Source organism: Vespula vulgaris, chromosome 5 (genome assembly GCF_905475345.1).
Source record: "Vespula vulgaris chromosome 5, iyVesVulg1.1, whole genome shotgun sequence".
Taxonomy (NCBI): domain Eukaryota; kingdom Metazoa; phylum Arthropoda; class Insecta; order Hymenoptera; family Vespidae; genus Vespula; species Vespula vulgaris.
The window spans coordinates 7,991,026-8,014,048 of NC_066590.1; the positions used below are offsets into that span (position 1 = coordinate 7,991,026).

General features: G+C 32.0%; 2 protein-coding genes across 7 annotated transcripts; one reads left to right on the forward strand and one right to left on the reverse strand.

Annotated features, from left to right (window-relative positions):
- Positions 1–4,022: 4,022 nt before the first annotated feature.
- LOC127063949 (prostaglandin E2 receptor EP3 subtype) lies at positions 4,023–14,960 on the reverse strand. 3 transcript variants are annotated; one of them, XM_050994323.1, is made up of 7 exons: positions 14,385–14,923; positions 13,397–14,099; positions 13,070–13,309; positions 8,041–8,218; positions 7,624–7,862; positions 5,660–5,888; positions 4,023–5,566 (listed from the first exon to the last, which is right to left on the reverse strand). In XM_050994323.1, exons 2-7 carry the CDS (start codon positions 13,622–13,624, stop codon positions 5,454–5,456), a joined length of 1,227 nt encoding a protein of 408 aa, XP_050850280.1. In that variant the 5' UTR covers positions 13,625–14,099; positions 14,385–14,923; the 3' UTR covers positions 4,023–5,453. The 3 variants fall into 3 exon arrangements, with proteins under 3 accessions (XP_050850280.1, XP_050850281.1, XP_050850282.1); XM_050994324.1 differs by having other exon boundaries at positions 8,041–8,215; positions 13,397–14,929; XM_050994325.1 differs by lacking the exons at positions 4,023–5,566; positions 5,660–5,888 and adding an exon at positions 5,898–7,505 and having other exon boundaries at positions 13,397–14,960.
- A 3,114-nt stretch (positions 14,961–18,074) lies between these two features.
- LOC127064175 (gamma-taxilin) lies at positions 18,075–22,907 on the forward strand. Of its 4 annotated transcripts, none has more exons than XM_050994832.1 (6): positions 18,075–18,274; positions 19,189–19,262; positions 19,515–20,171; positions 20,239–20,397; positions 20,464–21,648; positions 21,751–22,907. In XM_050994832.1, exons 2-6 carry the CDS (start codon positions 19,197–19,199, stop codon positions 21,772–21,774), a joined length of 2,091 nt encoding a protein of 696 aa, XP_050850789.1. In that variant the 5' UTR covers positions 18,075–18,274; positions 19,189–19,196; the 3' UTR covers positions 21,775–22,907. The 4 variants fall into 4 exon arrangements, with proteins under 4 accessions (XP_050850789.1, XP_050850788.1, XP_050850787.1 ...); XM_050994831.1 differs by lacking the exon at positions 18,075–18,274 and adding an exon at positions 18,758–19,108; XM_050994830.1 differs by lacking the exon at positions 18,075–18,274 and adding an exon at positions 18,758–19,011.
- The last annotated feature ends 116 nt before the right edge of the window (positions 22,908–23,023 follow it).

The window sequence follows — 23,023 nt, forward strand, 5'->3', positions numbered from 1 at the left end:
AAAAAAGAAAAATTATGTTGATAAACGTTTTGCCTTTGACATTTGTCTTTCATAGAAGAATAAGAATCGATCATTTGTTCGATGTATAGAAATTTATTCTATTACGTATTTTTGTAAAGAATATCTCGTGTTCCTTCTCTCTCTCTCCTTCTCTTCCTCTTTCTCTCTCTCTCCTTTTCTTCCTCTCTCTCACTCTTTCCCCTGTATCATTTTTCCCTTTTCCCTTTTACAAGAAGATGGAAAAATGCATTATTTATTTATACTTTCGGTCAATAACCGTACCAATGCAATACTTGGATACATCTTTAGTGTGTAATAGAAAACAGTCTCGTGTTAAAATTGTGTAGATACGAGACTATATGATCTGACTGTTATAAATGGCTAAAGGGATATATAATATATATCGTAAATATATTTGTATTATATGTATTTTCTTTTTCTCGCGTTATTATTGAAAACATCATCTTACGTTAAGCAGTAGTTATCAAAAATAATGTTCTCCGATTAATGTATCATCGTTTATTATGTATGTATATATTTATTTGACAATTATGTGACTTTTTTTTCTCTTTTAATAGATATCATCTGCGTGCTTTACATTGCCTACGATTGTACGTCACAATCAATGATTATAGTTAACTATATATAAAATTTTTATGTACAATTATAAATGCTCGTTGATGTAATCATTTCAAAGACGATTTAAAATTTATAAATGGTTAATAAAAATATCTTATACATGAATACTTTTCTTACACAATAAATATCATTTTCGTTGAGGAGAACATATATATATATATATATATATATATATATATATATATATATATATATAAAATCAAATAAGACGAACGAATCGAACGATATGCGATCATGATATGCAAAATTATTGATAAATCTATTATTAGTAATGATAATAATATGTTCGTTCCTCTTAACGTGTACTCTTATTTTATATGTCAATATGTATTCATATACACACATAATACACTTAGAATAACAGCATCATTAAATGGCACGAGTAATATTTCTTTTTAAAAAATATAAAAAAGAAAAAAAAAGAAATTTCTCTTCTTATTTCTTTTTTTCGTGTATGTGGATTTTTTTTGACGTGTATGTGGATGTATTTTCTTTTTTTTTTTTTTCTCAAAGGAATACCTAACGGACACACGGGACACGTGAGGTTTCTAACATGCGTGGAAATCGGTACACCATCGAAACCAGAGCCACGACCAGAAGTGAATCGGTACTCTTTGAAATCGAAGAAAGTGCATCAGAATAACATTAATCGTGGTAAACTCTTGGTGATATCTGGTGGCGATGGTTACGAAGATTTCAGGGGACCTCAAGCATCCGCGGAATTACAAACAGGACGTGAAGATTCGACGAATCATCTTCCTTTGTGGAAGGTGTGATGTTTTTGTGCACAGCCCAAGGTATCGATCTTCTTTTCTTAAATTACACAGAAAAAATATCGAAGATCGTATTAGTTCGTCCGGTAAAATGTGTCTTGGTCAAAAAAATTTTTAGCAGATGGTCGCGGTTCACAATAGTCGGCACGACATGTCGCGGGAATCGTTCTTGTCGAATGTGCAGCCAACCTGTGAACACTGTAACACTGTGCCGATCTCGGATAACACGGAAGGATCGACACGACGATTTTTCAGGGATCTTTGGTTACTCCTGGCGGAGTGCGTCAGAACCAGGATAAAAGTTCCGTCATCGAGAGAACGAAGTCAAATTTGTTTGATAGGATGATAAAAATCTTGCTTAAGGATTTTTTTTCGAGTTTCGAGTTCGTTTCGAGTTCCTTTTCCTCTTTTTCTTCTTTTTCTTCTTCTTTTCTTCTCTCTCTCTCTCTCTCGCCCTCTCTCTTTCTTCTTTAGTTGGATTCGTTCGAGGAAAGAATTCTGACCATTGCCGTTGAATTTGTCCAGTAAATTACATTGAAGGCACTTATCATGAAAAATTATCCGTCGTTGTCATTGGTGTTGGTTGAACTTTCTCTAAAAAATTATAAAATCTCTAAGGACTGTGCTAGTCTATTATTCGAGCATAAATCTTTTATTATCGTCGGAGCTAGAATTAGTAGGACAGTGGAAAATAAAAATTTCATAATGTGTCAATATCTTGTTATAATAGAAACGATAATCATTAATGTGCGGTACCTGAAAGGGCTTTGAAAACGAGCTTATAACGTTTTAAATGGCCTAAATTAAACGATGAGATTGAAAGGTTCATCACTTCTAACGAATGTTAAAATATTGACAAGATTTTATCGTTGTTCTTTGATGATACAACAAAATCCAAATGTACCTCGTTATTCATTTTGAATGTTTAAATGATGTAAATTAATGTGTCCGTGTATTCCGTGAAAAGATTCTATGTAAAAATAATAGTTTTCAATTGAAGATATATCACGTCTTATGTGTGTGTATATGTGTATGGTGTGCGGGCGTGTATGAGGTGTATGTATGCGTGTATGTATGTGCGTTTATGGGTATACACGGGAATGTAGACAATGAAAATGATACAATTATCCATATCAAAAGAAGAGTGCAAATTATTGAAACGAAGTCGTCCTTACATTATGATTAACTCTCTTGTGGTTCCTATGCTTACATGCGTATTATAAATTAACGCGAAGTACGTTTTGACAATAATTTATTATCAAGAAATTTTAAAAAATTGCTTCACACTTGATCAATGAAAATGATTCGTAACATCGAAACGCTATATGGTATGAATGTTAAGGGATGAGAAGCCTATAAAAAATTATTTTCTCTATTATGAAATATATAGTTGTTCGATATAATATCGATGTGTAAATATAAATAAATATGTGTTCAAGTGTGAAGAAAAGTAAAAAAAAAAAAAGAAAAAGGTAATTGTAATTTTGCTAATTTAAGACTGAATGAAAACTACATATGACGATATATACAAAGTTATATCTATTATTCTTCGATCGTATATTTGTGCCACTTTATTGTGTGAACGAATGAAACATTAATCGAATATCTTTAATCAAATTTACTGCACGTGCACATTCTCGAATAATATTTTCTCTTAGATTGAACGACACAAATAATATTTATGGGAAACAAAATATATGTACGCTCTTATTTCAAATTTATCTATATAATACATGTTGTAATTACAACAAAACAAAAAAAGAAAAAAAAAAGAATAAGAAAAAAAAAAAGAAAAAGAACACGCGATCATGGGTTACATATTTTTATATGTAACATAAATGAATCCATATCAAAAGCGGACTTTAAATAATATACGTATAGACAAAAGATAAGAGCTTGAGCTTTTCGTGGAAATAATCTATTTTTTGAAAGAGAAAATTAAAACATAAGTGTAAAAAAAAAAAAAAAGAAAAGAAAAAAGGAAAAAAAAAAGATTAAAAAAAAAAGCAAATTATGTTGATAAACGTTTTGCCTTTGACATTTGTCTTTCATAGAAGAATAAGAATCGATCATATGTTCGATGTATCGAAAATTATTCTATTACGTGTTTTTGAAAAGAATATCTCGTGTTCTTTCTCTCTCTCTCTCTCCTTCTCTTCTTCTTTCTCTCTCTCGCTCCTTCTCTTCCTCACTCTCTCTCTCTCTCCTTCTCTTCCTCTCTCTCTCTCTCACTCTCTCTCTCTCTCTCTCTCTCTCTCTCTCTCTCTCTCTCTCTCTCTCTCTCTCTCTCTCTCTCTCTCTCTCTTTCCCCTGTATCATTTTTCCCTTTTCCCCTTTACAAGGAGATGGAAAAATGCATTATTTATTTATACTTTCGGTCAATAACCGTACCAATGCAATGCTTGGATGCATCTTTAGTGTGTAATAGAAAACAGTCTCGTGTTAAAATTGTGTAGATACGAGACTATATGATCTGGCTGTTATAAATGGCTAAAGGGATATATAATATATATCGTAAATATATTTGTATTATATGTATTTTCCTTTTCTCGCGTTATTATTGAAAACATCATCCAACGTTAAGCAGGAGTTATGAAAAATAATGTTCAAGGATTAATGTATCATCGTTTATTATGTATGTATATATTTATTTGACAATTATGTGACTTTTTTTTCTCTTTTAATAGATATCATCTGCGTGCTTTACATCGCCTGCGATTGTACGTCACAATCAATAGACAGTACATTTGATTATAGTTAACTATATATAACATTCTTATGTACAATTATAAATGCTCGTTGATGTAATCATTTCAAAGATGATTTAAAATTTATAAATGGTTAATAAAAATATCTTATACATGAATACTTCTCTTACACAATAAATATCATTTTCGTTGAGGAGAACATATATATATATATATATATATATATATATATATATATACATATATATATATATAAAATCAAATAAGACGAACGGATCGAACGATATGCGATCACGATGTGCAAAATTATTGATAAATCTATTATTAGTAATGATAATAATATGTTCGTTCCTCTTAACGTGTACTCTTATTTTATATGTAAATATGTATTCATGTACACACATAATACACTTAGAATAACAGCATCATTAAATGGCACGAGTAAAATTTCTTTTTAAAAAATATAAAAAAGAAAAAAAAAAGAAAGAAATGCACGCGCGTAACGATTAACATCGTACGGAGAATAATCGATCTCCTTATTTTGATATTCTTGCATTGGAAACGAATGAAATTTCTCTTTTTATTTCTTTTTTTCGTTTTTTTGACGTGTATGTGGATGTATTTTCTTTTTTTTTTTTACACAGTTACATCGGTTCACTCTGACTAGAAACATATCTACACAGATGTCAACATTTACAATGTATATACATTTATGTAGAATAATTTGGATCGTGTAACTGTGCTTTGGAAACGTATATTTAAATATTTCCTTTTATTTCACGTTTTTAATCGAACGTAATAAACGTTTAAAATTCGTCGATCATACAATCGAATCATACAATCCTACATCAATTTCTTTCAAAATATACGAATCATAAAATATAAATATAAAAAAAAAAAAATGTCGATTATTTTCGTAGTACGTTTGATCGTAATTAGATTGTCGAAAGATTAGGCTTGTATCCGAACTGTCAACGTCACTGTCATTTGCGCGAAGCAAATGACTGGAGTTCTCGATGAAAAGTCGTTTCATGCATAAACCTTCGACAATATATATATATAGTATATATAAAAGAAAAAAGAAGTACACAAATATCCATAGATATTTATAATTGCAATACTCTAATCTCAAATAAAATTTTCATCCTTTTTTCTTCATTCTAACTCTCATGGAATGCCTCGATTTTGTCCCAAATTTAATTCAGAAATGTAAACACGAAATAGTGAATGAGAAATAGATATATAGAACTTTGGTACATCAGAGAATAATTCTCGTGTAAACGTGTAAACGTAAAATCGTTAATGAGATCGATACGATCGACACATATCGATCTCAAACATTGACAGTTGCTAATTCAGATTCGTGTTCCTCGCTAACGGGTGTCGAGGGTGCTTCGGTTATAGGGGTTGGTGGATCACCACTGCTGCAATGATTATCTCCTGTTCCTAAAATTTATATTACGATTAATTAGGGTTATCGAATGGAAAAATGAAAATAAAAACAAAGATTAATTAAAAAAAAATAAAATCGAATCTCACCTGTGAACGAATTCGATCGACTTCTGGCTGGCCAACAGATCTTGCAAAGTGGTTTTAACAAACGGAACCTTGGTCGAGGCATTCGAAGTAGAACGTAAATATATGGATCCAAAGTGAAATGTACGCACAAAAGAATGTCGGCGACAATGTGAAAAGCATGAATACATCTTTTCAAAGTCACCATCTTTGTCGTTAAAGTCATAGAAAATTGTGCGAGCGGAATCGAAATCTAAAAAACGATTGAATAAATTGACGGAATAATTGTTTGTTCGACCCTTGCTTTGACAAATGTTATTATAGTCATCCAACATTGAACGCTCGTTGTATAATTAAAAGTGATTATGGTCATCCAAGAAATTTCTATTTGAATTAAAGACACTAAGTGAATCCTCGCGTATCTTATTATAATCGTTTCTAATAATTTTACGAAATTTTTGTCGAGTCTGATCCAAGCCGAATATCAGTTCGTCGAATTTGACTCGACAAAAATCATTGACTAAGAATTTCCTATTATTCGTAAACTGATAGATTGATCAACCTCACCGTATAGATAGATTTTTATTAAACGAACATAAAGGATTGATGTTCGAGCTGTATAAAACAATTGTCGACATACACCTTACGTTATTATCGATGATATCCGGTTTAATCGAGCCAATCTATTTCGCGACGTTTCGTTGGTCTCGATGGATCGTACGTGAGAGCATTTGAAAACAACGATACGTAGCCATTGAATATTAAATTACGAATTGGTTGAAGAGCTGAATCTTTTCTTCGTGAATTTATAGATTTTTCGTATTCTATCAGTTTTATCGGAAAATTTATATAACACGATGCAATATAAAGATAAATGAATTAATAAATCGTGATTGATTTGAAAATAGCGTTAAATAAAAAAAAAAAGAAAGAAAAATAAAACACTTTTCGATTCGTTTTCTATTCGATGAACGATTTCATTAGAAACTTAGAGAATTTAAACTTACAGATTCTTATTGACACTTCGTAATAAAACGAAACAAAAAACAACAACTCCAAGGCTTTTAAAGTTCTATTAGAAACGAGTTGGTCACAAATATCGTTGACGTTTCGACTGCGTAGGAGTAAAATGTCAACGCCGATATCCCTTGCAAGCACGTCACGTAAGAACGATCGCTTCCCATAAAAGCGACTAGCCGGAAGCTAAGTTCTTTTCGACGACGTTATTTTACCTCAGGGTTGCCTTGCTAAAAACGGTCCGATCATTTTCTTCAGACGAAACGTCGTACTCGAAGGACACTCGAACAAAACTATTTACGAACCCTCGTGGAAGTTCTTGACAACTTACCATCATAAAAGACTTTTTATCGACGAACGAATTAATAACAAACTTTTCAACCGATCTTGAACGTCCAACTATTTTTCTCCCTCTCTTTTTTTTTTTTTTTGTAAAAATATAATAAAATAAAATAAAAGAGAATATAAAATCTTTGTTACCTATAATGTTTTTTTTTCTTTTTATAATTTATGAGTTCATAAGAACGATCATTGTTTTCATAAGAAGCTAGAAAAAAAAGTACAAAGAACGTACAAACAGCTTGGAAAGACATTTGAGAGAAGAAAAAACTTAGATTTCACCCTCCGTGATATAAATCAGAGGGCTCTTTTCACGGCTATTCTTCGTAGTTTTACGTGACAACTTAAGGCATCGTTCGCAGCCGAATTGCATCGAATGATGGCCACTTGACCTTGACCCAATAGAAGTAATCGGAGAAGGGAGATCCAGAAAAAAGAAGAATCTATCCCGTTGAGATTTTTTCGTTTCCACCAAGAGTGAGGATATTATCGATAGAATTTCATAACGATATGTCTTAGAAAAGAGGAGAGGATATAATCTTAGAAACAGAGAGAGAGAGAAAGAGAGAAGAACATATGTTTTTTTTTTCCTTTTTTTTTAAAAAAAAATAATAAAAACAAATTCTTCTTACCATTTGTGGCATCCAACATACAACGAAAGATATCGAAAGCACTGCCATAAGTCGAGCAAATGCTCTTTCCTCGGCAGTTGCGACGACTTCTGGTGTGGGTCCAGTTACAGTTAACAACGGTTTTGCTCTTGAAGAAGCCCTCGAGATACGTCTCAGTGCTCCAGCTCGACGACCTAGTGTACCTAGCGCTCTGGACACTGCTAAATTACACCAGACAATGGATAGACAGAGAAGAGTACCTAAAAGCGAGGAGTTTATCGATTAATTTGAAGTAGTTATATACATATATACGTATTCTGTATATTTAGACACGTACTTACGTATATACATAATTATTTAGATATATTATATATATATATATATGCTCTATATATCTAGACATATATACTCTCGTTACAAAAGATCATTGGCACTTACCGAAAACGAACCACACGTATGCATAAGCAATGTCAGTAAGTTCGGTAGCCTCTCTATATCGAACACAGTGATCGTCTTTGTAATAAAGACCAAAGCCTAATACCGGTAGGCTGGTCAATGACAGAGCAGCCAGCCAAAGTGCTAGCATACAACGGACAATTACCGGATACGTCACCTGCTGAAAGATACATGCATGTCACCGATTGAGCTAAAAAGTTCATTGACCTCTTTAACAAAAATACTATAGGGCTTACGATGAAAGATCGATCAATCAAATAAGGACATTTTATTCGTTAAACAATAAACTTCAATTACTATATAATATAGTGTGTTTTAAGATTCGAAACCTGGCGACTGTCTGTACAAACATACGTTTTAGAAAAGCAAAGAATTCGATGAGTCAAACTGGACAACGAAATATTATTCACCCTTCGTTTTAATTTACCACCCTTCGTGATTTCGATAAAATTCGAGACAGTGATCGACGATGTGTTCTTTTCTTATTTGTCGAAGATTATCGCGAAAGTTTTATCTCATTTGATCTATCGCTATCTATCGCTAATCTTTAAAGTCGAAGAAAAGCTTGCCGAAGTATAAAAATTCTTTGAGGAACGCAAAAGGAATTGAAACGAATCTTCAATTGTATTTATCTACGTTGGTATTCAACGTCGAACAATGACATCGAGTCTCTACGAGAATGGCATATTTTATGTAAATACGTTTGCATAAAATAATAGTTCCTTTGGGCGAGGATTCATTCGTCATTGTTATAAGTTTTATCTTACCGATCGTCAAATGCACGATCGATAACAAGAGAAAGAAAATAAATGTATTATTATTAATTAAAATGTTTCGCGAACTTATATGTAATATATTAGTCATTATTTTCATTCATAGGTTTCTTAAAATAAAATCCAATGTATTTATAAACCTTGAAATTACACGTGACATTGAAAATGTTCTTCAGACGATCCTTAGGGACGAATGAATGTGATCACAAAACATGGTTTCTAATTAATTGAAAGCTTCTTCTCGAAATGAAGTGACCTCTACGTGTTTACGTTGGTCAAAGATACGTCATCACAAAGTACAAAAAGTGTATCCTAACTTATAAAATATTGTCAACAACAATATCAGCTCTCATTTAGTTGTTTTTTGGATAAATAAGATCGATAAATAATATCGAACGATATCGACGTAATGCAAGGTATGAAATAAATATATAATAAATATAGTATATGTAATAACGTATTAAACATTTTGTTAGACATATAAAAATATATTATTTCGATGATTCATATTTCGTCGCAACGTTTGCTATGTTATTAGAGGAATAAGACGATAAATTCAAAGATTTTGATCGAAAGTGTATTAATATTACTTTTTATAGATTAATGTCAAATCAAAAACAAAAGGGAAGAAAATAAATATGTGCGTATTTTTTTAATTTAGTGATATTACCAAATCTGAAACGAGAGAGAGAGAGAGAGAGAGAGAGAGAGAGAGAGAGAGAGAGAGAGAGAGAGAGAGAGAGAGAGAGAGAGAGAGAGAGAGAGAGAAAGGCTGATCGAAAGAGCAAAGTTGTTGAATACAAAGTATTGAATTTGAAACAGGCAGAAAAAAAAAGAAAGAGAAGAAGTTGCAAGAGTTCTTTTTAATTTAAATGGAGCATCTTTGACACTTGGGACGTCTCAAACGTAACTTTAAATTTGCTTTGACGTTTCGAGAGCATTGCTACGGAAGAACGACGTTCTATCATTATATCAAATTTCGTGTTATTCGTACAGTTAGTTTTCTTCATTTTGCGTTGATTCTTTTTCCTTTTAATTATAATCTTCGAATATTAAGATTATTATTTTAGATCAAAATATTATATATATATATATATATATATATATATATATATATATATATATAAAGAATCTAAGAATCTCTCGTAGAATTTTATTGATTTAACGTCTCGTTTCAAGAGCCCTACTATTCTCGAGGACCTTGTAAACATCCGCGTCTGGCAAAAATACATACGTTCGTCAAAATAGAGCTTAGATCGTGAACATAAGATACTGTTACTACGGTTACTACTATCTTACAACAACTATTACTACGCGTTAAAGAACGGAACGTTGAACGTGAAGAGAATCGATATAAATAAAAGACGTCACTGTCCGAATCTTCGTAACACGAGAAAGTATTTCATTCGGAGAGAGAATCGAATCGACTCGTGATTGCTCATCAACCCTCAATAATTTCTTGGTAAGACGCATGCTCACTGCCATTACATCGAAGGATAGGCTTTCCTAGAAATTACGGTATGGACTTTGCGTGGGTAAAGTCTTTCTCAATGATATTAATTGATCTAAATTAACACTCGTATACTATATATATATATATATATATATATATATATATATATATATGTATATATTGAAGATGAGGGTGATCGATTCGAATTTTTACTACTAGATAATCCTTAGAGCTCAATGAAACGTTTTATTCAAGGACGACGATAAAAGATAAAAAATAAATTTTCATCAATCCTTTTGTCTTCTTTTTCCTCTTCGATTTTGCTTTCGTTTTTCTTGAGTAAAAGAAAATAATGATGGAGAAAAAGAAGGAGAAAGAAAGATAGATTCTAGTCGATCGTCCGCGAAAATGTTTTCTCGCCTAGTAAAGCACTCGCTCAGATATTTCGTACTTTTAAGATCGTGCTCATGAAATGAATTGCTGACCTGCAAACCTTGCTGAGTGGTCTTTAAGAACATATATATATATACATATAACTATTTTTAGAATAGAAAAGATTAAAAATGTTCAATGTATATACATATATATATATATATATATATATATATATATATATATATATTGAACATTTTTAATCTTTTCTATTCTAAAAATAGTAATATTCTATATATACATAACATACGATAGCATTAACGAAAAAAAGCATGCATTAAAATTTACGATCAAAAGTTGTCTACTGAATACGCCAATTCTGTGATAACACAAACATAATCCACTCTTATAATCTCAACTGATCTTTTACGTCTTTCCACCGATTCATCGACGTTTATTCGACGAACGAATGAATCTTTCGTATCAAAGAATTATAACATTTAAATCAAAGAATAATGTAGATAAATTCTATTACACTATCAAACGTTGAAATCTTATCGAAACACGAAGCTAATGACTACTTTTGTTCATGTAAATTTTGAAATTTATTTTTTTCTCGTTTTTTAATTCTTCTAGAGATATCTAGAATATCTTAGATGAAATCTTAGATGAAATAGGGACAACAAGTTGGTAAGAATAATTTTTTAAATACGTTCTCATTAACGATAGTAATGACACGTTCATAGAAATAAGAACGTGTCTAAATGCATGTAAGAAATATTTCTTAAAGGAAGTTGATAGATTATATACCGATAAGGTTGGAACTTTAACAGTCAAATTTGTGACCTACATTAATGCTTTCTCAGCCTTGAATATTCGAGAATCGTGGAATAAAAAAATAGCGTGTTCGTAGCGATTAAGTCAACGAGAGCTGGTCGATAGTCTTTCGTGTTGTCCGATTATCAAATTTCACGATGCGAAATAAATAAAATAAGAGGGCCCATGTTAGTTACCCTCCGTTTCGAAGAAATCATGCGTACTTTGTTTATCTTTACTAGGAATGTTTATAGAATCTGTATCACCAATGATCTTTGAACTTTGTGTAGACGATAAAACGTGTCTCTTTCTTTTTTCTTTTTTTTTTTAATTTTTGTTTTCTATGTTTCATAGGTACCCATTAAAATTCTAAATAGGAACTCGTACATGCGACACACTTTTCAATGTAAACACGTTATTTCGAGATAAAGATTAATCGAGATATAATAGACGTCTGATAAAAAACGTAAAGATTACTCTTACAACAAAATCATTTGGAAAGTTCGTGTAGGTGTAATACAATTTTGTAGGGTCTACTAGAGAGAACGACGAGCGTCCTAAAAAGAACCTTTTACCTTTCGATACCCTGAGGGCTAAGTAACAGAAAGTAGTTTCGGATGTTGAAATCGAAGAATTTTCTTAACGCCCCATCCATCAGGTTATAATTCAGATCATTCCTCTCGAGTTAGGAAATAAGCAGAAAATAAAACGAAGAAATTCAAGGAAAATATTCTAACGTAACAATAAGGAAGACATCTAGATCTGTATCATCGTAGGACGTTAAAATGAAGATGTGAGAAACTTTTTGATCGTATATTCCGATCTTAACAGCAATTCGAAGATAGGAACGTGCAAATAAGTAGCGAAAATTAGTATTCCCTTCTCGTTTCCCATATGTATCTGTCGAGTTAACGAACGAACGTCTATGAATTTTAATGACGAATGATGTTAATCGTGAGACACGACGTTCTAACACAAATTTTACATCGATCACGATTTGTGAGAGTCGTAAACATTATATTTTCATAGAGTTCATTCGTTTCTCTGTAAGATTACCGTGTGATATATAAACAAATAAATAAGTACTTACTTACTTAAGTCTCTTTCGGATTAGTAAGTAGATTGGTAAAGAATATCATGAAATGGGTCAACTCGATATAGCATATAGCGAGCTTATATGCATAGTTACAGACATATGTGTGTGTGTGTGTGTACATAGAAATAGGAACGCATAGCTTATCTTACTCATCGACTCATTTCAAAAGAAAACAAGTTTGGGATGTCTGTACGAGTCACTAAACTTCGACTCCTGAAGAGAGATAAGGAGAAAAAAAAAAGAGTAGATATCTGTTATTGCCTTCTTGTTTCGCACATTAAGGAGTTTACGGTCTCCTTTAAAACGAAACAAACGTCTCGTTAAACGAATAACTAGCTATTTAAAATGCCCGATGCGTTTTATGATCATTGTAACTACTTATATTGCTCTCTCGAATTTAATTATAAACGGATGAAGATTGAGTTATCAAACGAAGCTGTTGAAAATTCATAATGTAATATCGTGACGATGGTTTTGATTGGGAATCTTTTGTCTCCTTACCTTTTGATAAACGAAAGGCCTAGTCAAAGCTAACCATCTTTCAGCGGCCATTACGATAGCTACACAGCCACTGAATAATCCAAAGAGTCTCCATACGACTCGTAGAGAACAGAATGCACGATTGGATGTAACGCCAGCTACGTAGATACTGATATACATTTGGACCAACATACCCAATAATGCAACGAGATCGTTGCTTGCCAAGCAACGTAGCATCAGCAAGTGTTTGCGGTTTCTTCTCTAAAAAAAAAGAGAGAAAAAAAAGAAAAGAAAATATTTATTGTTATTTTCTACGATTTAAGAAAATTGTCTTTTCTTTTTCTTTACCTTATCGCGATGAAAGAGAATGACCAGAGCGGACACATTACCGATAACACCGGTTATATATACCAACGTGAGTACTGCTTGAGAAATAAAAGTCACGTGTCTTTTAGGTATATTAGGAACGGTAACGTTCATGGTCATCATTGTACTTGCTAGATCAACGATAGACAAGCTATCATTTTGCAAAGCTTCCGTATGGAAACTCGACGTTATCTTCTCGATCATTTTCATTTTCCTGGTTTTTTTTTCCCTCTTTTTTTTTGATCAAACGATTTAATTTATCTATCGCTTTAATTAATATATATATATATATATATATATATACTTTCTTCGTATTAATCGATAAAAAAGTTTTACGGTCGTGCCAAGAACGTTACTATTTCTTTAAAACGACTTTCCGATCGTTCGTTATCTTTGTTAATTCAACGAATACTCGCTCCATCATCATAGTATCGTTTGAACTGGTAATAAATTCTTCTTTTCTTTTTTATATAAATTCTCTCGAACGCCTCGTATGTATCGTTTTATTCGAACGATCAGTTAAAAGAGAAACGAAGTGTTTTCTCTTATCGTATCCCCACTTTCGACGTTGTTGCTGATGCTGTAGCTTTCTTGCCTTGCTCGTACTCGTTTTTCGGAGATGTGACAACACCGGCCGATCTGGGTCCGGACCCTTCGTCCCTTCGCTTATTCTCAAAACCTGCTTCTTTAAAACGACTTTGAAGCTCCAGTTGTCGCTCGTCGATTATTTTTTACGCGATTAAAATCAAAAGACGTACTACTCTGCTCCAAAATTCTCTAACGACTTATCAAAAGAGACTCGTTGAGAGAAGAAAAGAATCAAAAGGAAAAAAGAGAAATAACAAAGAAAAAAAGCAGACGAGACAAATCGGATCTTGAAAGACTCCTCCCTTTTCGATCTCTCTTAAAGAGGATCGAGAGAGACTCCGCAACGATGCGAAAGATCGATTAAGCTTATCTCCTGATTTACCGGAAGAGATGAGAAAATCCTTTTTTTTTTTTCTTTTTTCTTTTTCTCTAAACTTCCTATCCTTCTTGAATCATCCTCCGGTCGAGCACGAAAACGTGACACGAAATCAACTTCGTTGTTTCACTCGAATCGATTCGATGTAGTTAGCGGAATAAAGAAAGATGTAAGAATTAAAAAAAAAAAAAAGAAAAACCACGTAAAAGAAACCCAATAAAAAAAAAAAAAAATTGCAAATGAAAGAAAATTTAAAAAAAAACGTGAAATCGAACGATCGTTAAAGCGAATCTACGAACTTTGATCGGTTCTATTTCGTACGACGAGGAGGAAAACTCAGCGAAGAGAAAGATGATGATTACAAAGAAACATCCTTCCTCCGGCTTTGCCGGCGCTTCACTGATCTAAAACACGCGTTCGCTCGCGTCTTTTCTTCGTTGTGCACGCCTTCATCGCGAAAATGTACTACTGCGCATGCGTCACTCTTGACCGAAGTGCGCACGTTCGCGCGGGCTTTACTTTGAATCTTAGATGGATCTTTTCGAAACGTCGTCCTCTAAGAGAGATCTACGAGTGAAGAAGTAATTACTAATTTACGAGCAAAAAAATTATTTCTTTATCTTCGCTCGCTATTATTCTTTCGTGATCTTTCTTAGTGACCTCTCTCTCGTTCGAATTAATTAGTTTTATGTTCTTTCGAAAAACTCTGTATCTTCGTCGTAAGACAGATATAAATAAGAAGAATAATAATTGATAATTATTATTAATAATCATTTAGATGTTTGACGTTATTACATTTGTAACGTTTATAATGCGTTTTTTAGAAGCGTTTCAAGTTGAGTATCATTGTCTATTATTATTATTATTATTATTATTATTATTATTATTATTATTATTATTATTATTATTATTATTATTATTATTATCATTATTATCGTTGCGATTTGTTGTTGTTATTTGTTAAAGAATTTTTCGTGTAGCATTATCTTTCTTCTTTTTTCTCCTTTTTTTTCTAATATTTTTCACACCAAAGGAAAGTTCGCACGAAATTCGACGTTGCTAGTGAATGCTTATAAATAATACATCCTACGTCGATCATTCTCTCTACATGGTGACTACTTCCACGTGTCGCGTCGACGAAGAATTTTAAATGCGATAACGATAATGTCTCTCTTATGCTAGACGAAGAACGAAGAGTTGATTTTTCAAGGATGCAGGACACGATTTTATCTTTTTGCCGGCGAATGCCGATTAAAGTACTTAGATACGAGAAAACGATTCGATAGATCGTCGTTTGAATTTGGAGCTGCTCCAACGTACGTGACGACGAATTAATCGTACGTAGGAATTTTCGTACTACGAAGTTATAATCGTGATCGACAAGAAAGAAAATCGGAATTTCACATATTCTCTAACACGTGAAATGCTTTAAATGCGATTTAACACGTTAGACACGTCATGGTTCCCCAGTTTTAATGGATTAAGAAAAGCACATGTATCGATGAAAAATCGTTAAGGAGAACTCGAAATTACGATTTTGGCACGATCACCAGTAAGTCTTAAGAAAACTTTAAGGGTAGGTAAAGTTTGCCAACGCAAATAAGATCATTCGTATTACATTGCGATGAACATTTTATCGGCACTCACATCCGGACCGCTTCTAATAATTATCATAAGCGCGAACGAAAGGAAAGGTATGCGTTCCGAAGAGGACACACTTGACGCATGTACATACGTACGTATGTATATATACATACATATATATATATACTTTTACCTATACTCGTACAAATCCGTACATCTGTAAGCAATTCTATTTTTTTGTTCTAGTTCAGACAGATCGTTTCTCTTGGAAAGTAAAATCGTCTTGACGGAGACTAAGAAAACAAAAGATTCGAATTAGAACATTGAACGCCGTTGAAGGAAGAAAATAAAGATAGGATATTGTCAACGAGGTTATTTTCGTTCATGGTAGTTAATAATCATACAATAAGCAATGCCAGAAACGCCAATGACGATAAAGTCGATGCAAATCGTTCCTCTCGTAGTTCTTGCATAACGATCGTTCGTTTTAAATTGCATCGTGCAAATAAATCGATCGAAGGGGATCTGAAGAGAGGAAAAACGGGAATTAGTGAATTCGTATGTCGTATCGAGCGTCGAGAAAGATCCGACTTATTTTTAGAACGACAACGTTTTTTTTTTTTCTTTTTCTTTTTTCGATCACTACTATTCGACGAACCGTGATGAAACTTTGAGAAATCACGTGTACTTTAAAATATAGATTAAAATAAGGCACGATTTAATTTAATATTTTCCGAAATATAATCATTCGTTCTTATGAAATTTCATTCGTATAATTGAACTCATCGATCGATCATAGAAATGATTTTATTGATAACATTTACGTGACAAAGTACTATCTTTATCAACGATTGTAAAATCTTACAACGTCCTCAGCCATTACCATTCCCACTTCCGTGCACTTCATTAACCAAAGTGCACTCTTCGACTTTTACACGTAAAAACTTCATCTTAAACGTTTCATTTTTATTAGATGCTTTTAAAGAGGAGACCTTATGTTTATTTACTGGAGCATGATACCTACCAACATGAATCTTATACCATCAATGTGAAATATAATGGGAGCGTTATTAACCTTGCTTTAATAAACGAAATAATTTATAAAATATTCATTATAATAAACTTAACTGTTCCATTAATATATTTTAATTTAACTAATTTATTAATATATGATAAATTTAACTATTTCTTTGTATTTTAATTGTTTGTATTTGATTAATCACATAAAATCCTAAATGATCAACGTTTGTTATAGAATATCGTGAATATTGTAATGCACTGATTTTTCAAAAAAATAATTAGTTTAATCTCACTAAGAGATTACAATAAATCGTACCTTATAATCATTTCAATCTTGAAAAACACTAATTTCCATTAAATCAAACAGAACGATAGAACTTTTCAATTAGGACGAACGAATTTAGAATCGCGATCGATAAAATAGTTTCTAAATAAGAAAGACTAATTTCGGTAGAAACAAACTCGCATGATAAAGTAGCATGGAAAAATAGTACGTCGAATATCCTATAGATAGCGCGATAGAAATATAATTGGCGGGAGATTCATATTTAAAAGAGAAAGGGTAAAAGAAAAAAAAAGAAAAAAAATAACAATCAAATACGTCGATTCTGATTATTTCTTCGAATCCAATCGTCTCTTCGTTCGAAATGTTCGATAATGAATAAATTCTCTTCTTTCTCTCTCTTTTTTTTTTTAATTAACATTTAATAATACATCGAACACCATTCAAGATACTTGCAATAACCATCAAACGCGTCGATTTGGATTATTTCTTCGAATCCGATTTATCTCTTCGTTTGAAACGTTCGATAAGTTCTTTCCTTTCTTTTCTTTTGAAATTAACATTTAGTAATATATCAAACCCCATTTAAAGTATCTGTAAGAACAACGACGAGACGATTACATCGAGAGTAGCTCCTCTTTCTCATCTTCTTCTTCTTCCTCCTTCTCCTCCTCCTCCTCCTCTTCTTCTTATAAACGTACAAATACGATACACAGTATCCGACTACATTCGTGTTTAACGTCTCTACGATAGTCTAACTTTAGAACGCTTTAGAGTACGTATTCCCGAAATAACAAGCGAGACTTCTCGGGAGGTACCTTCTGTTTCTCGCATTGGCAGTGTTTCGTTCCGTGTCGCCATCGTATCATCCGCATCTTCGCCATTGTTGCGCGAGCACATCACCATTCTCTTATTAACAAAATATATTACTTTCGAACGTATCGCATATACGTATAGATACCAGCAAGTACAAACGAGTTTAATATCAACATCGCACTTTGTCGAACGAGTAAAAATTATTTCTTTGTTGTTTCTTTTTTCCTTCCACTCTTTCTCTTTCTCTCTTTTTCACTCTCCCTCTCTGTCGAACGTTTTCTTGTTCTTTGAACGTCACGATCCCCTTCTTCTTCATCCCGTCTTTCGATACTTACAAAAGAAAATACTTTCGAGCAGATTTACTTATTTCTATCTATCTATGTACGTTCGTTGATCCCCCGATTCGAATAAATCGTGTCATATTACATAACGATTGAATATATACATATGTTAGAGGAAGTTAAATGCGAAGTGTTTGGTATAATAAAAACTAAGGGACGGAAACGAGTGATCGTGTTCTTTTTTCTTTTTTTGTTATTCTTCTCTTTCGAAAAACCAACAAAGTTTTTTAACGTATTATATGTACTTACGAACACACGTAATATATATATATATATATATATATATATATATATATATATATCCAGCATAACTTTTAAGTTTTTTCAAACAAATAAAAATTTGATAAATCGCGATAAAGATCGTTAGAGGAACGAGAAGAATGTATTGGATTTTGGACCGAGTTACATCGATTTAACAATCAACGTTCCTTGATAATGCGAGTATTATTTTTCTACGGATTAATAAATATCGTGGCGCGAACTTATAGAACGCCATATTTTCTTTCACTCGGCCAAGGGTCGTCCTTGTTGTCCTTGTATCGTGAAATTCCCTCGTTTTCACGAGACGACGATAAAGCTATATAATACTGTGCGTAGAACTGTATCTATCTATCTCTTTCTCTTTTTCTCTTTCTGTTTCTCTATTGCGCGCGCTTCCGCGTTAACTGTTTTCATAGCTAGAGAAAGTAAATAATAAATATCGTTACCTTTTAACACGTTATTTCTTTTATCTTTCTTTCCTTGTCTTTTTTTGTGTTTCTCGCAGATGTTCCTATGATGGACGAGATTAATGATAAAAATTCGAACGACGAGAGTCCTTCGATGGAGAAAAAGAATGAGGTAAAAGTCGGTTAAAATAATACACCTAACCTCTATGTGAATTTATTATTGTCACTATTACGACGTATCGCCGATTAATGAAAAATACACTTTAACAATTTTCTATCAATGGATAATCGAATTAATCATAATGGTTGTATGATCGTCGATATCAATTTACGTTGAAAAAGATTTGTTTTATGTGTATAATTCAATAATCGTTATGGTTGGTACGCATTAGGATTTATCGTTTAACTTAAATTCTTTTTTTAGGTAAAGCCGATCGATCGTACGAAAGAAAGAAAACGTTCGAAGGAAGAGAAAAGTAGAAAGAAGGATATTAAAAAGACCGGGGAACAATGTTCAGAAGCTGTGATCGATGCGCAAACCATGAAAGAAAAGCTGGATGTAATGTCTAAGAAATACTCTGATATTGTGGACGATAATAAGAGATTATTGTTAAATTTGAAACAGTCTGAGAAAAAGATAATGTTGTTGCAACGAGAGAAGGAGCAGTTTCAAAGCGAACGTAATAAGGCACTTTTAACTAGGAAAAGATTAGAGAATTTGTGTCGTGAATTACAGAAACAGAATAAAACTGTTAAGGAGGAGTGTTTGTCGAGACTGAAGAAAGAGGAAGAAAAGAGAAAGGAACTCTCCGGCAAGTTTCAAAGTATTTTAGCTCATATCAATCAACAAATGAATTTAACTCTTGAAAAGAATGCAAAGATGCAGGAAGAGAATTTAGAAATGAATAAGTTGTTCAAATCATTATGTGATGAACTTGCGGTTAAAGAAAAACAACTTCTACAAGAACATATGCGTATGAAAGGGGAGTTGCTTATAGCGCGTGACAACTTTGAAGAGGTCAAGATAGAAGCTACGGTAGAAAAAGAAGTCTTCTTAAGGGAAAAGGAACAACTCTTGCTTGTAAGTAATAAATATCCGCAATTTTAAATATAATAGAATATTCTTTAAATATAGATACTTTTTTTAGACATTAACAGAATATCGAGCACGAATTCAAGAATTACAAGGAGCAGAAGCTGCTATGAAAAGTCAAATTGATTTATACACCAATAAATATGACGAATTTCAAAATTCTCTTACAAGAAGTAATAAAGTTTGCGGAGAATTTAACGAAGAGATGGAAAGGGTTGGTAATTATGTTACATTTTTTCCTTTTAAAATTTTATATACTGAATCTTTTTTTTTTACACAGATGTCTAAGAAGATACTTGCTTTGGAGAAAGAAACTACTTTGTGGAAACAACGATGGGAGAAGAGCAATACAGTTTTTGTTGACATGGTATATGAAAAGCAAGCAAGAGAGTCGGAATTGGTGAAATTGAAGGAAAGATTAGCTTTGCTTCAAGACTTGTGTAAAATGTTCCAACGTGAAAGAAGATCCTTGATCGAGCAATTAAATGAAAAAAACGCAAAGACTAATACTGATTCGACTACAAGAACATCTGGTGAATCTAAAGAAAAAGAAGATGATTTAAATAAAGGATCTGCATTATTAGAAAATAGTAATGGACAACTCACTCCAACGAATATCTTCGAACTACTTGAACAAAGATTAGAAATGGAATTTAATATAAATTCCACGACTGAAAAAAAAATTGAAATAAGTTCAGAGGAAAAAATAATTGGCTCATCCATATCTGAATGTCCACTTTCTTCTGAACCTAGCTGTAAAGATATAGATAAGGAATCAAAGGACAAAGAGCTCTCAGTTTCTCAGGAAAATAGAACAGAAGAACCATTAAAGGAAGAAAAATCTTCCAACGTAGAAAATAATTCAAAGGCACAACTAAGTATAGCAGAATCATCTTCTATTATTAGTAATGAAAAATTAAATGAAAAGGAAAATGTAAAAAAAGAAAATAAAGAAGCGATAGAAAGAATAAGTGACGCGTCGTGTGACAATATTACGAACTTAGAATCTAGATCGGAAAACTTTGAAAATGATAGTACAGTACAAATGTCAATACTTAAAAATGATGATGTTCAAACGGAACAACAAGAGACGAAGAATAGTAGCCAAGACGAAAATAATGAGGAATTAGTTGAGAATATAGAAAATAGGTGTACTGGCATAACTATATCTGAAATAGAAACAAAAACTATAATAGAAGAATGTGTTCCAAACGGTTTTTCAAAGAAAGATATAGTTAACGAATCAGTAGAATCATCAAACAATGAAATAGAAATCAATCTATGCGATAAATCGCAAGAAACTGTTGTAGAAAATATTCAAAAAATCGAAAAGTCTGAATCGGAAATTTTAAAAAATTCTGCGGAAGTGAATTCTATTGTAGAAAAACAAGTTAAAACTGATATGCCTTTTTCTAAAGAAGAAGATAACAAATCAATCAAACAGAATGTTACGACTGCAACGAAGGTAACGTTATTTTTAATTTAATAACATATGGTATATACACTTTCTTAAATGTTACCAAAATAATACAGTTTTACTTGCTATTTTTTTCTTTTTTTTTTGTAGAATGTAAGAAGAAAGAAGAAGTAAAATGAAGTCAAATAATCATCCGGAACAAACGAAAAAATGGTACGAACATTGAAATTATATATAGGATAAAATCGTGCAAAACTACATTTTTTCCTTTATCGATGGAAACGATGAAAAACTGTCCTACGGTTTTTCCCTTTTTTAAATGAAATACCAAATAAGCGCATGATTTTTTTAGGTAAAATACCTAATGAGAAGATACGAAACGTTTAAAACCTATTATAGGAAACGATTTTACACGCCTTACGAATAATACTACAAATATTTTATTAAATGAATCGTCTTATTTACGCGATATATCCTTTATTAGGAATCTCTTAAATTATAAGAAGAAAACGATAGTGTTGATCGTTGACAGAGAAATATTAATATAATAAATTTAAAGATTTATACATCATTGATAAAATATGCTAATGATCATAGCGTAGTTTATATTTCGTAAGTTTAATTTCTTTTAAACAATTGTTATGTTATACATCCTCTAACATGAAAAGATGTAGTTTTGCAATTTTTATGAAAAAAATAAAAAGCAAAAGAATATTTTCTAAATTCTATGACTTCTATATGATTGTCCATCTATTATTTTCAAAATTTCTATGCATAGCATTTTAATAAAAATAGCGGGCGTTCGATGTAAAACACGAGATTTAACTTTATTTACAAAGTTGATTCATTCTTTTTGATCACGACCGCCACACAAGCATAGACAATTTGTGAAAGCATTAGCTCGTTAATTTTAATTAACTTCTCGTAGAAAAGAATTTCGATATTTTTTAAATGTGTATCAGTATGCACATATCTATGCGTGTGTATGTCGGGTGTGTGTGTGTGCGCGTGCGTGGTACAAATTTTTTTATCCGTTACAACAAGAAATTGGGTGAACAAATTTCAATAAAATTTTTTTTTTAATTTTTACTAGAACTGTTGACCCTATATGAGAATATATTGTTTAAAATATCAGGTTTATCGTTTAAAGAATTTCAAAGGGACAACCGCATACCTTCCCCTCTGATATAAAATATTTATTGTTAATTTATAACAATACGGCTGAATCGATTCTAAAAAAATACATATTTGTAATATACGAGAAAAGTCTTTGATTTTAGCGAGTCGTTAAAAAATCCTTGTAGATTTTGTTAAACATGTAATTTAATTTCATTTTATTAAATTATTATTATTTTTCACAAAGTTACATTTCAACAAATAATCATATATATATATATATATATATATAATTATTAACTTATCA

What these genes read in the sequence shown, in the direction of transcription:
- LOC127063949 (XM_050994323.1), bottom strand. Translation starts at nt 13,624, where the DNA reads ATGAAAATGATCGAGAAGATAACGTCGAGTTTCCATACGGAAGCTTTG. An exon ending in TATGTTGGATGCCACAAATG is followed by an intron (nt 5,889 to 7,623) that starts GTAAGAAGAATT and finishes ATCGTTTTTTAG; the next exon opens with ATTTCGATTCCGCTCGCACA. An exon ending in TCGATCGAATTCGTTCACAG is followed by an intron (nt 5,567 to 5,659) that starts GTGAGATTCGAT and finishes TATAAATTTTAG; the next exon opens with GAACAGGAGATAATCATTGC.
- LOC127064175 (XM_050994832.1), top strand. Translation starts at nt 19,197, where the DNA reads ATGATGGACGAGATTAATGATAAAAATTCGAACGACGAGAGTCCTTCG. An exon ending in CGATGGAGAAAAAGAATGAG is followed by an intron (nt 19,263 to 19,514) that starts GTAAAAGTCGGT and finishes TTCTTTTTTTAG; the next exon opens with GTAAAGCCGATCGATCGTAC. An exon ending in TTAACGAAGAGATGGAAAGG is followed by an intron (nt 20,398 to 20,463) that starts GTTGGTAATTAT and finishes TTTTTTACACAG; the next exon opens with ATGTCTAAGAAGATACTTGC.